The following is a 15,947-nucleotide window of genomic DNA, read 5'->3' on the forward strand; positions in this document are numbered from 1 at the left end:
GGATATAAAACATGGGTATTGGTAGAAATACAAATATTCTACTGTGATGGACTGTGCTTTTTAAAAGCTTGGAAGTGATGTACAAACAACTGAAGGCCTGTGAAGGGTTAATTCTTCACAGAAACAGAGCCTTGAATGACAGGCTATTCCAAGGAATCTGACTGGGTAGCAAGAGCTGAACAGAGAAAGACTTCTGAACTGGATGCTGGGGGTGGGTGGGTGGATTCTGATTTCAGCCCGAGCTGAGAGGAGTCAAGTAATGACAGTTTGGAGATTCAATCCTAACTGATAGCAGTTTTACACAGACAGGAGAACTGGGAGAAAGTTGGCAAGGAAGTTTGGGAAGTAGGCGCAGACTCCCATCTGGGCCAAAGAAAAGGGATCTTCTAGTGAAAGAAGAATTTACCTACCCAGTCAAACAGAGAGTTAACTCTGAAGAGTGAAGAGATCCCTGGTCTAGTGTGGTTAGAAACTTTGAGTTTGAAGACTTTGAGTCAGTTTGACTTTGAAGACTTTGAGTCAGTTAAAAACCTGAAGACAAGTACTGGTGTTTGGGTACTAGAAAGAGGGTATCAGCCATCTGGAAACCAAAAGAGTAAGAGAATACTCAAAGGAAGTTTATTAGAGTGTTTGGGAAAACACTGGAACAAAAGTCTCTCAGCATAAAAGATTTAAGTATCTGTGAAGAGCTTAAGAAACTCTCATTAGTCTGAAACATTAGACCTTAAGTCTGTGCATATGCTGATTTTACCTCAGAGTTATTTATACTGAGTTACCTCAGAAATTTTCAACCCTGATTTCATCTGACTTTTCCCATCTATGTTAAATAAATTATTTTGGTTTTTTGAATTTAAAAACACCTCTAGTGCCATCTAAATTGTTTAAGTCAAAAGGGCGGAGGGACATCATAACTATTTATATTATTTATGTGAATAACATGATGGTGTGTGGTGATTTTGTAGGTTTATACAAAAATAAAATACAGTGCTGCCCTAATATCTCGAGCTTTTCTACAATGTTAGAAAGAACTGGGAAGCTGCTGAATAGCATGGAAGTGAATAAGTGTCACTGTGTTAACAGCCTGCTCTTTGGAAATTTTCCTTCTCTAGCCCCAAAGCCTTTAGCAGGTAGTGCCACCAACCTTCCCAATCTTTTCTTGACTGCCATGAGGACTAGGTACTTCTTTTTTCTTCACAAGTGCTCAGGATTTTAGGGGCTACTGAATGAAAGCCAAAGTTTGCAATGAAGTTCCAGTGAAAGAGCTCCATTTTAACCGATCTTGAGAGTATCTGCTGACAAATGATTCTGACTGATTTTAAGACTTTCAGGTTGGAGAATTCTACAGCTGTGTGTTTGCAACTCAGTTTCCTTGAGGTTTCCTTCACAGGGAACTTCCTCAGCCAGAAGACATTCATCTAATATTCTAAATTATCAGAGTTATGTGAGAAAATGAATGCAAGATACACTGGATTCTGTCTTATTCCCCACTATGGTCAGAGCTTTCTGTATTTCCTTCTTGGGTGACAGATGGTGCAAAAAAGAATCCTAGTTTCACCTGGCCCTTCAAGACTCCTGAATTGTGAACTGCCATTAAAAATAAACATTCTTGTCTGAACTACAAGGAAGCATATACACAGAAGAAGGGATCAAGAACCCACTGTTTATAAATATGGAACTTGGTACCAGTGTCCGTTTGGAGCCTATGAATGTCTTTGGGTGCTTGTCAAGGGACCATGATGAATCTCTCAGTTCAAACTGTAAGATCATATATGACTTGTAATGACACAAAGTTGTGGAGAATGTGAAAAACATTTTGAAAGGATTCTTGAATGCGAAGCTTAACGTTTTATACAAAAATGACAAGCTTAAGGTAACAGGTACAAAAGGGTATGATGTATGCTAACAATGCCCTTTATGATGAAATGTTGAACCATTACTAGTTAGTAAATGTTTGTTCAAGTGTTTAAATGTTGGACTTATAGCATCACTGAGGGAAGAGCTACATATTCGGCAGAGACCCAAGCTTTCTGTGTCAGCCGAACATGTAGTTCTGCACTGAGTGAGCAATGGCTGGAACAAATACAGACGTTAAAGTTGGACAGCAAGAGTGTTACTAAGGAACAGGCAGACAGTTTCTATTATTGTCTGTTGGCTATCACAGACACAGATGTAAAGTTTTCAGAAAGTTTAAAGCCATGAGGGAAAAATACCTCCCATGGATTTTCCAGAAACAAATGGAAATTTGGGGGGGGGGGGGCCCTGAAATATATGTGATACCTACTTCCTTATCCAATCTAAACTTATTTTACTGCCTTAAACACAAATGTGCGTTAATAATCTAGCATCTAAAATTGTACTATTTTGCATATTTATAGAACTTAAAGAGTATGAAAGCTTTTATTTTCTACAAGCAAAACTGGTGATGTGCTCAACACAACAGAGAGAAGTGTTGCAAACTACTGTATTCTCTGTAATTTCATTTCAGCCATCTGAGAAGGAGGGGAAGTCAAAAATAGACAACACACATTTAACAGTAATTTTAAAAAAGTGTAGGATGTGTGTTATTTGGACAGAAACAGCTTCATATGGTCACAACTGGACCAACAGCATATACCAGTATGGTGTAGTGGTAAGACAGCTGTCTGGGAGGCCCAAGATTGTCTCCCTACTCTGTCATGGAAACTCACTTGGTGACCTTGGGCCACTCACTCTTAGCCTAACCTACTTCACAGGGTTATTCTTGTGAGGATAAAAAGGTGATCAGGAGAATGATATTGTGATCTGCTTTGGGTTATTGTTAGGGAGGAAAACGCAGTATAAATATCTAAATAAATGTGGGTATCAAGTTGAACTAGAACATGAAAAACGCTGAACTCTTCAATCATGTTTTATCATCAAATGCATTGTGGCTACTAGGGGTGCGCGCTTTGGGTTTCCGATTCAGGTAAAGTACCAGAATTGGGCTCAATTTATTCTAAAATTGTATTTATTTAAACTATAAACTACACACCACAAGACAATAAACAACAAACACAGAGAACAAGAAAAAAACACATTTCTAAACATAACACATTAACAATACATATATCTACAAAATTAAGAGGAAAATAAAAAAAATTACACTAAAAGTTGAGTTTCGATTTTCTCCATCACAAGTATATATCATTTCTAGAGTCCCACTTATTCTAAGTTAGTCACAAACCCCCTCTTTTTTCTTTTATTTGGAAATACTGAAGCAAAGCTTTCTGAAGGGATTTGGGTCGCTTCGGGAGCAACCACGGCAGCAAATGCAGGCTGCATTTACAAACATACTAAACAAAGGAGGAAATTCCTAAGAGACCACTAATACAATAATAAAGACTGTCTCAGTATGAATGAATACAATTTATAGGTCAAACCAAGTATAGCAATATTTTGGTCAAATCTCCTGCCCGGGAGATTTGGGGATTTTTCCTCCTGGAGCATACTCACCCATCGTTGGATGTCAGCAGAAATCCTGCCTTAAAACAGAAAAAATATATCAAAGTGACATGTATTGAATATCAACAGATGATCGATACTTACCTGAAAGGGACATTGTGGAAATTGACTTATAATACGATTTCTCCAAAGGCTCTGGTTGTGATATGAACAAACAATTGTTCAATCGTAGTAGAAGGATACTACATTATTATAAATGTTTTGACTAAAATATTGCTATACTTGGTTTGACCTATAAATTGTATTCACTGATACTGAGAGTCTTTATTATTGTATTAGTGGTCTCTTAGGAATTTCCTCCTTTGTTTGGTGTGTATTGGGGACCACTTTCCCTTATTGTAATTATGTATTTGCAAACAGCCAGCAAAATTTGCAAACAGACAGCAAATTTCTGCTGCACTTACAAGCTTCCCTCTCACTACAACCTCCTCCTTCCCCCTCCCATTTGGTAAAAAAGGCAGGAAGCTTGAAAGCAGAAGTTTTCTGGCTGTTTGCAAAGTGGCTTGCAAACAGCAAGAAAAGTGCTGCTGTCACAGATTCCCACGTTTTCCAAAATGGCAGGGTAGTTAAGGAGATACAGTAGCCTTCTTCTTATTATTATTATTTATTACATTTCTAACTCGCCCTTCCCACAAGCGGGCTCAGGGCGAGGTTCAGCAGTGATAAAAAATATAATACAAATATTAAAACAATTAAAACAACAGTTCATCATAAAATCAACAACAGATACTAACTGTCCCAAGATGGGGTCAATTCCAGATTCCTGCCCATCAACATACAGGGGGAGGGAAGCGGACAGATAATGTACTGCAACGCATACGTGGGTCAGCAAACGAATGGGCACTACATAGCCCCGTGCTGTACCCATATGTTGGGCAGCCGGCCAGTGGACACTGTATAACCCCACACTTAGTGGGAGGCTGGTGGGAGGCTCAGTGCAGATCTCATGCTGGCCTCAACCATACGACTGGTGGAACATCTCCATCTTACAGGCCCGCCAAAATGACAGAAGATCCTGACAGGCCCGGGTGTCCTCAGGCAGAGAGTTCCACCAGGTTGGGGCCAGGACCGAAAAGGGCCTGGCCCTGGTTGAGGCCAACCGAGCCTCCCTGGGGCCAGGGACCACCAGCAGATGTTTTCCAGCTGATTGGAGCGTTCTCCGGGGCACATACGGGGAGAGGCGGTCCCTTAGGTATGCTGGTCCCAGTCTGTTTAGTACAAGAGGGAGGGGGATCAGAGAAAGGAGGGGGGAGTTAGGAGTGTCCAATCCTGCTGCTGCATCTTTCTTCCAGCCAATGGATTCTCTGGAAGGAGATGCTGCAGGGGATTTAAAATTGGAGACTTGCCTAAACCAGCTTCCATTCTGTTCCCTGGCCTAGAGACACTGAGAGAGTTCCTGTGGATTCTCTCTGTCTCTGTGGTGTGGCCTGGGACATGGCTGGCCTTCTGGATCTTTCTGGACTTTGGGACTGCGAGGATTCCCTGTGAGTGAGTGACTCACCACTGGACTTCAGGAGACTGGTAGGAAAGTCAGTAACTGACTTACTGGGTTTTCTCTTTGGGGGGAGGGGATTATTTGTCTTGGTGCGGGGAGATGAATTTTTTTAAGCTTTAATTTTAATTTTTGTTTAATTTTTTCCTGGTTGAGGCCTTGAGTGAGCGTGTTTGAGGAATGGCTGCAGAAGAGGTATTTGGTTTGAGGGGGGCTTGGCTTGCTGGGGTTGAGTGCTTTTGCTTGTGTGTGTGAATCTGTTTTTTAATTACTGTTCTTTTGTTGAACTGTTATTTGGTATTTTACAAGTTATTATTGGAAGGCTGTTTTTTAAAGTTCCTGGGGTGCTGTTTGCACGTTATTGTTGGGAGGCTGTTCATGTTGGGGGACTGTTGGGGGTATTTTACAGGTTATTGTTGGGGGGCTGTTTTTCTTGGTCTTGTTGGGGGGCTGGTTGGTGTTTTACAGTTGTTCATTGCTGTTTTGCTGGTTGGAGGTGGAGTTTTTAGATATAGGGCTGTTCTTGTTTTAAAGTTATTGTTGGTTCTAGTTCTGGTTGTTCTAGTTCTGGTTGGGGGGGCTGCTGTGTGTGTTGGGGAGGTGTAGGTTGGCTTGATTGGGGGGTTTGCTTTGTTTTACTGGGCTTAATTGGAGGGGACTGAGTTTTTTAATTTCATTTTAATTTTGGTTTTGCTTCCTTGCTGAGGGATAGTGTGTGTGTGTGTGTGTGAGAGAGAGAGAGAGTGTTGGGGATGCATGAGTGGGCTTTGCTGTGGGGGCTGCTTGAGCGGGAGGGTTTCCTTTGATTTGCTGGGCTTAAGTGGGTGGGCCTGAGTTTTTCAATTTCATTTTAATTTTGGTTTTGCTTCTTTGCAAAGTTTCTGCTCTGTGTGTGTGTGTGTGTGTGTGTGTGTGTGTGTGTGTTGGGGAGGTGTAGGAGGGATGGAGGGGGCTGCTTGCTTGAGGGTTCTGGTTTGCTGTTTTCTTTTGCTTGATTTGGGGTGCTTTTTGGCAAATTTTACAGTTGGTGTTTGGATTTGTTGTTTTTTAGAATAGTTGGTGTTTTACCGTTTGAGTTTGTTGTTTACTGCTGCTGTTGTTTTGTTGGCTGGGGGTGGTGGGTGGTGTTTGCAGTTGTTTGGGTAGCATACTTTGGGTTTCCAAGAACTGTTTCTAGTAGTATTAAATAGTGTTTTTATAAGGTAGGCTAGTTGTAGGCCTTTGTCAATCATTTGCCCTCTAAAGTACATTGTTAGGGAACCTAGGGTAATTTCCCCCATTTAATAGGCTTTTGTAGGAAAAGAATTAGTGAGACTTAGGTAAGGTTCTGTTCAAATTATACTCATATAAATAGGCTGCCCATTAGTCCTCCTTTAACTAGGGTTGCCCTGCCCACCTCTGGCACTCTTGGAGCTAGGCTGGGCACTTTTTTTGTAATAGGCTTCCGTTTATATTGGGGTTTAGGGCCAGCTTGATTCCTGAAGAGGAATTCAGCTTCTTGGTGGTGTAGGTTCAGGTTCACAAAAATAAATAGGGCCGTTTAAAAAGATATTTAAGTGACCATCTCCAGTAACAGACCAACAAAAAACAAAGATTTAGAAAAAGGTAGATAGGTTTTGAAACTAAATTCTAACTTTTGGCTAGGTTTTGGGGTTTATTTTTTAATCAACTTAATAGCTGGTAGTTAGTGTAGGTTAAAGGGGGGCCTGGGGGAAATGCGCTGCTGCCATTCACCAGCCTGGCTTCTGGTGACAGTAAAAGGGCTCGCAGGGCCCTCTTTGCTGAGGCAGATGCTGGAGGGCCACCCCCAACCCAGGTGTCTGAGGAGGAGCTGGTACTGGGCGGGGGCCTGCTGCTGAGGCTCCCCCTTCTCCAGCTGTTGAGACCCAGCAGCTGGAGGAGGAGCAACATGAGGTGTCTCTTGGAGTGGACATGGGAACGTGACTTTTCTGTCCTTCCTGCTTACCCCAAGGACCCATAGGATGTTGGAGGAACTGCAGGAGAAACCCGTTCCTCCTGTTTTCTCTTAGGCCAGCAGCAAGCCTCTCATGGCTCTGCAGGAAGAGATGGTGCTGGAGAAAGAGGAAGAGAGTGTGGTGGAAGAGCTCACATCTCTGCCCCTTCATCTTTATCCATCTGTGATTGCCCAGCTGAGGCACGGTGTGTCTGCCCCGAGCACCTCACAGAAGATGTCTCCTGGAAGGCCCAAAAGCACAGCCCCTGTGCAGCTTGGGCCCACCATTACCTCCGATATCTGGGAACACTTCCAGAAAACGGATCCCCAGTTTGTCCAATGCCACCATTGTAGGCAACAGATCAGTCGCGGAAGGGATGTGAACCATCTCTCCACGTCTGGTATGAGGAACCATATGAAGAGGCAACACCAGGCAGTGCTTCTTCGGGGGGAAAGTTCCAGCGGTACCACACGGCTTCCAGCTAGCCAGAAGGAGGTAGGCTCCTCTGGTGCTCTCCCCCCAGGGTTCCTGTAGGGCAGGGACACCAAGCCTCACTGATAGAGATGCTTGGTGTGCAGAGCCCTAGTGTACCCAAGGGGAGGATCCAGAAGGCAGCAGGTGCATCATGTGCCATATTGTCAACATGAGTGCTGTAGATGGTCGGCCGTTCTCCATAGTTGACAACTTCAGCTTTCAAGGGCTGCTCCATGATCTTGCTCCCTGGTATGCAATCCCTGCTTGCATGACGTTGAGCAGAACCGTGGTGCCTTCGTTTTACAGGGCTGCCAGGGACCACGTGAAGGCACAGTTGTTCCGTGCTGCAAAAGAACTGTACACTTCATGTCCGACATCTGGACCTGCTCTAGTGTGCAGTGTGCGTACCTGTCGCTTTCTGCTCATTGGTGGCAACCTGAGGACCTTCAGGGTGGGGGTGGGCTGTCCAGTGTTAGGCAGGGATCAATGGGAGACTCCACCTGTGCCATGCTGGAGTGCTTGGTGGAGCAGCAGGCGCGGTGTCCACTCACAAACTGCACCAGAAGCAGGCCAGGGCACACGTGCCAGAGCATCGCCTGATCTCTGACGTTTGCACTCACTGGAACTCCACCTGTGCCATGCTGGAGTGCTTGGTGGAGCAGCAGGCTGTCCTCAATGTGCAGCTCTCAGAGAGAGAGCAACGTTTGGAGGCAGGAATTCAGCCGAGAAGATTGGCTCACCATCTCCCAGACAGTGGAGGTCCTGAAGCCCTTCAAGGATTTCACTGTGGCGGTCTCGTCTGACTTGGCGACCCTTAGTCTGGTTATTCCTCTACTGCACATGCTCCATAATTCAATGGCTTCCTTTGTGGACCCAGACACACCAAATGTAGACTTGGTTCCAGGAGTGCGCGCACTCGTGAAAAGGCTGCAGCAGGGCATAGCTGCCAAGCTAAAGCCTTTCACAGAGGAGGAGTTGTACATGTTGGTGACCATGTGCGACCTACACGTTAAGGACACTTTTGCTGAGCAGAACTCCCAGAAAGCCTGGCACATGTTCCCCATTGAAAATAATGACCAAATCTTTCCTAAGCATACCCGAAACGACCCGAAGCGCGATTTCCGAAGTGGCTTGCTGCTTCAGGAATTGCTTGATTCCGAATCTTTTCCCCAATTCGGGTAAATCAAATCGGGGAAACCAAATCACCCTGGCACCCTAGTGGCCACATTTCAGTACATTTAAACAATAAATGTATCCTTGAACATATGCTACATGTACCTAGAGTATACATAATGTCAATTTTCTTACATAAAAATCATCATACTGTACATTCTGACAGAGTAAAACCTTGTCTTCAAAATTATTTCACTGATTGCAAAATAGAAAATATTTCATAGGTTCTTTTCCAGTGCTCTCCCAAATGTCCAATTTTGCTAATAGAAAAATTAGAAAGTCCTCCCGAACAATGCCCCCCTTTTCCCTCCAGTTCCCCACATTTCTAATCAGAGACGATGGGCTTGATGGCTTATGCTTTATTTAGGTAATACTGGAAACTATAGGGCCACACATTAGACACTCAGAATTTATATGAACATGCCAAAAGCTTTTAAATATCTATTTACATGGCAAATGTTTCAAGCCAAATAATTATAGTCCCAAACAGATCTCTATAATGCTTTAACTGAGAACCAGTTTGGTGTAGTGGTTAAGAGCGTGGGACTCTAATCTGGAGAGCCGGGTTTGATTCCCACTCCTCCACTTGAAGCCAGCTGGGTGACCTTGGGCTACTCACAGTTCTCTGGAGCTCTCTCAGCCCCACCCACCTTACAGGGTGTTTTGTTGTGAGGATAATAATGACGTACTTTGTAAACCGCTCTGAGTGTGCATTAAGTTGTCCTGAAGGGCAGTATATAAATCAAATGTTATTATTATTATAACTCATTCTTAAGGACTTTAGGCTCTGCATGCAGTTGTCCAGCAACACCATCCTTCTGCCCACTCCCCACCAGCCCTGCAGCAGCAGACAGCATCTTCAGGCTCTTCAGCACGGCCTCTGGCAGTACCTCAGCTGCAGGAGCTTCTACAGGCCCCCAGGCTTTCCTCACCCTTAGGTCAGTCACAGCCGACGCCCAGGCACAACTCTGGGGAACAGCTGGCAGCCACTCAGCAGACTCACCCTTCTCCTGCAGTTGCCCAGATGGCTCTACCTCATCCAGGCCCCCAGGTGATTGCCATCAGCACAAGCCAAAAATGCAAAGACCAACCGCGAACACAATAGTATACGTTCTTAAAGTGCACCATGCATTAAATATATTCCAATTAATTTAATCTTAAATAAGATACAATACCAATACTAACATTTACTGTGCAAGGTGCCTCTGACAGTTAAAATTAATTACATACATAATCAAAATCAACAACAATCAGAATAACAGTTATATCCAGGTATCTCAATAACAAGACATTAAAGTCCACAAGCGTGTTTCTTCTTTATGTTCATGACTGAGACTTGGAGTTGAGGTAAGAATTGCGATATTGATGTCTTCTAGCTTGTTCTTTTCCAGGTGTAATTCCAACAACCGCAAGTGGCCGGCACAGATGCCGTCTCCCAGGCGGGAGAATCCACTGCGAACCCCAAGTCTCAGCAAGAAGCAGAGTCCAGAGCTACCCAGAGCCACTCAACAGGAAGCTAGCACTTCTCCTATTTCAAACCAGCTTTTTCAAGAGTGTTCTACAAGCAGTTATCTCCAGCTCAGTCACTCGAAATTCGTATGACTTCTCTTAGCCCAAATGGTAACCCTGATACTTTAATGTCTTGTTATTGAGATTCGTGGATGTGAACATGGTATAACTGTTATTCTGATTGTTGTTTGATTATGTGTGTAATTAATTCTAACTGTCGGAGGCACCCTGCACTTTAAGTGTTAGTATTGGTATTGTAGCTTATTTAAGATTAAATTAATTGGAATATATTTAATGCATGGTGCACTTTAAGAATGTATATTATTGTGTCCGTGGTTGGTCTTTGCATTTTCAGGTAGTTTACTCTGCAGTGCCTTCCCCCCGCCCCGTTGTTGCTATCAGCACAAGCTAGGTAGGTACATGCCCCCAGCTGCCAGGGGAGCCACTGGGGAGGGTTCAGAAGCAGCATGGGCAAGCCAGGCAGAGAGCAGACCAAATGCCCCGCCCTAGGCTGGGATGGAATGGGTGGGGCCAGGAGACTGCAGAGTCTACCCAGCTGGGATAGGATGGGAGCAGGGCCAGTCAGGAAGACTGAGTGGAGACTGGAGGCAGAGCCAGGGAGGTGGGGCAAGGGGAGGTCTTTAAATGCAGGATCCTGTGAAGGCCAAGGAGGATTTTTGCAGGGAGAGGCAGCTGGAGTGTGCTGTTACTCCCAGGGCAGGAGAAGGAACAAGGTGGTGCAATCCCCTTTCCTGCCCACCTGAGGCTGGAGGACACCTGCCTGGAGAGCTGGTAGGAAAGGACATCAGGTGGGGGCGCCAGTGAGGGAGGAGCCTCACAGCAGTTCTACCATCCTGTGATGCCACAGCTGCTGAAGGATCTCCCCTTCCCCCCCTTTTTTTTTTAAAAAAAGAGCTCTAGGGCAATTCTTGTGACAGTTCAGATACACAACAAAACTGTTTAGCATCACAAAGTATCTCATTCAAGACCTCTACCAATAGGGGTAAGTTCCCTTACATGCTTTAAAGCTGCCCACATGGCACTGTCAGTGCAATTCTAAAACACAGAACTGCTAAGGAGGCATTGCTCCAAAGCCTCAACTGTACAAGATTGTACGTGAATGTATGAACTGGTAACTAAATGGTTACTACAGTTGTCTAAGCCAGGAGAATGGGAGATCTCTTGACCTCTTGAGGTAGACCATCTCTTAAGGTGGAGGCCACCTCAGAGAATGCACATGGAAGGGCAGCTGCTGATTTTGCCCATGTGCAATGTTGCACCTGCAGAAGACCCTGTTCAGATGAGTAAAGCTGCCATAGTGGAACATAGGGAAAGAGGCACTCCTCAAGATATGATGGACCAAGGCTGAGAAGAACTTTGTATGTGACAGCCAATTCCTTGAATTGTGCCCAGTAACAAATAGGTAGCCAATGGAGTGACTACAGAGTGGGGAGTAATATGCATGCTCTTACTAGCTCCTGATAGTAAATGAGCTGCAGCATTCTTCACCACCTGAAGTCTCTGAGTTAACTTAGAGGGGAGACCTATATATAGTACATTACAGTAGCCACATCTCAAATGTTATGAAGGCATATATCCAGGTGGCCAGATCACCTGCGATGAGGCAAGGGACCATCTTCCAGGCTAGAATGAGTTTGTGGAAAGCATTTTTTTTCAGTAGCCTTAATTAGCTTTTCTGGCAGTAGCTCTGGATCCAGTATAATCCCTAGGCTCTTAACCAAATCTGCAAGGCTAAGTTGAAGCCCCCTGAAAGTGGGATGCACAATGTCTTTCAAGATCTCTGCCAGTATCACTTGTGTCTTGTCTGGGTTCCGTTTCAGTTTGTTTGCTTTCAACCATTTGACCACAGCTGTGAAGCAGCAACCCAAGATCTCTACTGCATCTTCAACAAGTTAGTGTGGTCTACAGTATCAGTATCAAATGTTAGTGTGGTCTACAGTATCAAATGCTGCAGGCAGATCGAGGAGGAGTAACAAAGAAGCATGGCCTTTGTCTACGTTCAGGCGGAGACAAGCAAAGAGACCCACCAGAGTTGTCTCTGTCCCACAGCCTAGCCTGAATCCAGACTGGAAAGGGTCCAAAGCACTACAGTTATCCAAGACTACCTGGTTTTGGTTAGCTGCTGCTATCTCAATCATTTTGCCCAGAAAGGGCAGATTAGAGAAAGAATGATAATTGGCCACATCATTTTTGTCTACAGATGTTTTTTAAATTAGCCGGCGGATAACTGCCTGCTTGAGTGGCTATGGGAAAGTACCCTGAGTTAGTGACTGGTTTGTGATAAACCTCAAGGGCTCATTTATGTGCTCCTTACATGATTTTAACAGCCAAGGTGGGCAAGGATCCAGTGCACATGTAGTGGCTTTCACAGATGCCAGGATCCTGTCAATATGTCAAGATACCTTAAACAACAGAATGATTGTGAACTAGCTGACGCAATGTTTGCAGAGAAATTAAATTTCTTTGCTGCTCTCATCGCCACTTCATAGGTCTTCCAATGGGCTCTGTAGTATGCTCTATCAGATTCAGCACACATTTTGCACCAAATAGAAGAACAGAAACAATAAAACTTAGCATATTTTTGGAATTGCAGCCTGCAATCCCAAATGTTTGTGATGCTTCCTCTGTACTTTCAAGGGCTAGGTGACCCCCCCCCCCACACACACAACTGGGGAAATAACTGGAGTTAGCAGGCAAGGAAGAAGAAATACACAAAAAAATAAGAATTGAACAGAAAAAGTTGCAGAAAATGGGAGAAGACACCAGAATATAAGAAGAAGAAAAATGAAGCAAGAGCCCTGAAAAGTAAAAAGAGAAGGCAGGAGACCACCACAACTTTGGCCTGGCTTGGGTATGTTTGGATCTTTGCATATGACTGGATCTTTGAGCAGCAATGGTACCCTTTTCGTGTGTGTGTAGGGATCCTTGTCAAATTTTGTGGAAACAATTTATCACTCTCAGAAGTACATCCCCAGCACCCCAAAAGCATTTTTCATTTACACTGCAAGTTCTCAGAAAGCTCATCATAGTACTCTGCCAAAATACACATCTCATCATTATCTCTCCTTTAGGAGAATACTCTAACAAGTTCAGTTCACTGGCAGCTATGTTTAAGACTCCTAATCTCACTCCCACTAGCTTTCTGTGTGATTGTATTAGCAAATGAAATGCAGTGTGCTCTTTTCTGCAGTACAGTGGAAATGGCTCCTAATATGGAAGAGGAATGGGAGGCTTGCAGCAACTGGTGACTAGGGTCATGGCTCACATTATTCATCCCCACCCTTGTTTATTAAATAACATGTCTGGACAAAGATGAAACCAACATAAGCACATACAAGCAGTTTCGCACTTCCATATAAGTGATCCTGATTTCATTTCCCCAAACTTCCTTTTTTCATTGTCACAGTGCAGACCGTATATATTTCCATGGAAAAGATGCCAACCAGTGTTGCGCTTGCTGGTTTGATATTATACAGGACTTAATGCTACCAGTCATGCTTTGTCCAGTTCTAGGTTTACCTGGATTTCACTAAGTGTATGATCCTCTGCACACTTACCTGATGAGCATGAGCACCAACAGCTTTAGGTTGCTCCTGAATTGAGCAGGGGGTTGGACTAGATGGTCTATAAAGCCCCTTCCAACTCTATGATTCTAGTGGGACTTATTTCTGAGCAGATATGCACAGGATTGTGCTAGGAATTTACTGAGTGTCCATGAGTTGTGCTTCTCTGAGGCCAAGATACTTTCCTTTTTCTTTTCAAGAAAAATACATCTTCTAATTTTGTGGCTTAAGCAAGATCAATTGTATTTCAGAGTTGCAATCCACGTTGTCAGCTACTAACTGTACGTGCAAAACTTTTATGCACTACACATCTCTCTATATAAATCTGAACTGCAACTCTGATGAAGTCCCTCCTATTGAGACTTTCATGTGCACATGAAAGGCTTATCATGAGAAAAAAAATGGGCTATGAACCAACCATGCTATAAGAGAACTGAAAGCATTAAAAGATTAAAACCACCTCTGTGCACCCAAGGTTCCTACTATAATGCTCTTTATTAGGAAGTTAAGATTTAACAAGTGGCTTAACGGGTGGATAAAGCTTTCATTTGGATAATCTGCAGGCATGTTGCCCAGTTCAAAACTACAGAATGATGTAAACAAGAATGAAGAAGGTAAAATATTCAATCAATAAATGGGTATTCTGCAGACACGAGTCTTCTTTTTCACTGTGATGTTTATTGGTTCCCAATCATGACCCTAAAATAAATATCACTGCTGTAACATTTCACTAAAAGGAACATATTCTACCTATAAACTCCACCCTCCAAATCCAAAAATTCCCATCATTTATTTTTTTTATAACTCTACAACTGGCAGTCCTGGTCATCAAATTTGGGGCCACATTTCTTTTGCCCAAGTGGCTTAGGCATTTTTGACCCATGAACTAGATCATCTAATGAGCTTCCCTATGCGCCTTTGAAACTGATCAATACTTCCTTATCATGCCTCACTTATTGCAGTAAAAGCCAGCAGAAAGCAAGGGCTTTACATTAGGCAGGGTGGGTGAGGGTCTGAACACTTCTGTATTTGGGTGGCACATTTTAGGTGGCTATCCATCTGGATCCAAGGTGTGGAGCAGGCTTTGGAGTCCACTGGGCACAAGTCAATTAGCTATTGATGGGGAGGGGGAGAAAAATATGGTTTTTGATCATCTAATGTATATCCTCTTAATCCAATTTTTCACATCAATTGTATAACCAGCTCAGGCAAGCCTGTCTACCTCCTCTCTGTAGGGACTGAGAAGAAATCTCTCCTTCAGTCACAGCTTTTACCAAGGATGTAGAGGGAAAGCAAAAACACAGCTTGGGATATAAGAGGCACTTCTTCCAAACCTCATATTCAATTTCTGACATATAAAAAGGTTCTATTAGTGCCATCTAATCACACATGCAATCACAACTCAAAGGAGAGACACTGAACTCCACTCTTTCATGCCTTGCAATGCATACCGTAAGAGATCCATTCTGTGTGGTGGCTGAATTCGTGTTCTGCTCTCCATGTGCCTGTGTACTGCCATAGATTGTCAGATTGTGCTCACTGGTCTGGCCTGCATAGTCCTGAGTGTGGGGTACCCCATACTCTGTGGGGATCCCATTCTGTGGGGGAGGTGGGAATGGGATTGTGGTGAATGGCTGGACCATTGTGTCAGGAGTAGCTGTCGGCTCCTGGTTACCCTGAGGAGTAAGAGAGAGAGAGAGAGAGAGAGAGAGAGAGAGAAGTAATGTTTAATATAACACCAAAGAAACATGAAAAAACATAAAAACTGAGCATTTTTTCAACGGAAAATTCTATTTCAATCCAGATAGGTTTATCTCAGTCATTGGTTAACAATCCCTGGAAGAAGCAAACAATCATGTCTCCTGGAAACCAGCATGTTTAATGTGTAGAATCAGTGATCAGATCAAGGTTTCAAGATCAAAGGCATCTACAATCCTATTTACTTAACTGAAGAAAAGCAATCTATTTAGCTGAGATACTAGGCTCTTCCACATGATATCATAATATAACTGTTTTCTCTTTAAAAAGACAGATATCAGGCAGTGAAAAGGGGGAATATCAGGACACAGATCTGCGCTTAGCTTAAAAGGTTTCTATTTACTGGGGTAGACTAAACCATTTTAATTTGATGACAAAGGTAAATGTAAAGGCCATAGTCCTAAATAGTCTAGTCCCAGGGCCAAACTAGACACAAGAGAGTCCACAAGACTGACTGTGGATACCACCAACATTTTAAAGGGATTTAAAATAATGATGTCTACAGGTATGACCAATGGATCC

General features: G+C 43.6%; 1 protein-coding gene across 7 annotated transcripts in view; it reads right to left on the reverse strand.

The window, feature by feature from the left end:
* RBFOX2 (RNA binding fox-1 homolog 2) overlaps window positions 1-15,947 on the reverse strand; it is a 252,947-nt gene that overhangs the window by 80,336 nt on the left and 156,664 nt on the right. For all 7 annotated transcript variants that reach the window (XM_054987901.1, XM_054987899.1, XM_054987900.1 and 4 more), the window contains one exon: window positions 15,119-15,343. In XM_054987901.1, the coding sequence (XP_054843876.1) occupies window positions 15,119-15,343 (225 nt within the window). The remainder of the gene's footprint in view (window positions 1-15,118; window positions 15,344-15,947) is intronic.

The sequence above is a fragment of the Eublepharis macularius genome, chromosome 9, assembly GCF_028583425.1.
Source record: "Eublepharis macularius isolate TG4126 chromosome 9, MPM_Emac_v1.0, whole genome shotgun sequence".
NCBI lineage: Eukaryota > Metazoa > Chordata > Lepidosauria > Squamata > Eublepharidae > Eublepharis > Eublepharis macularius.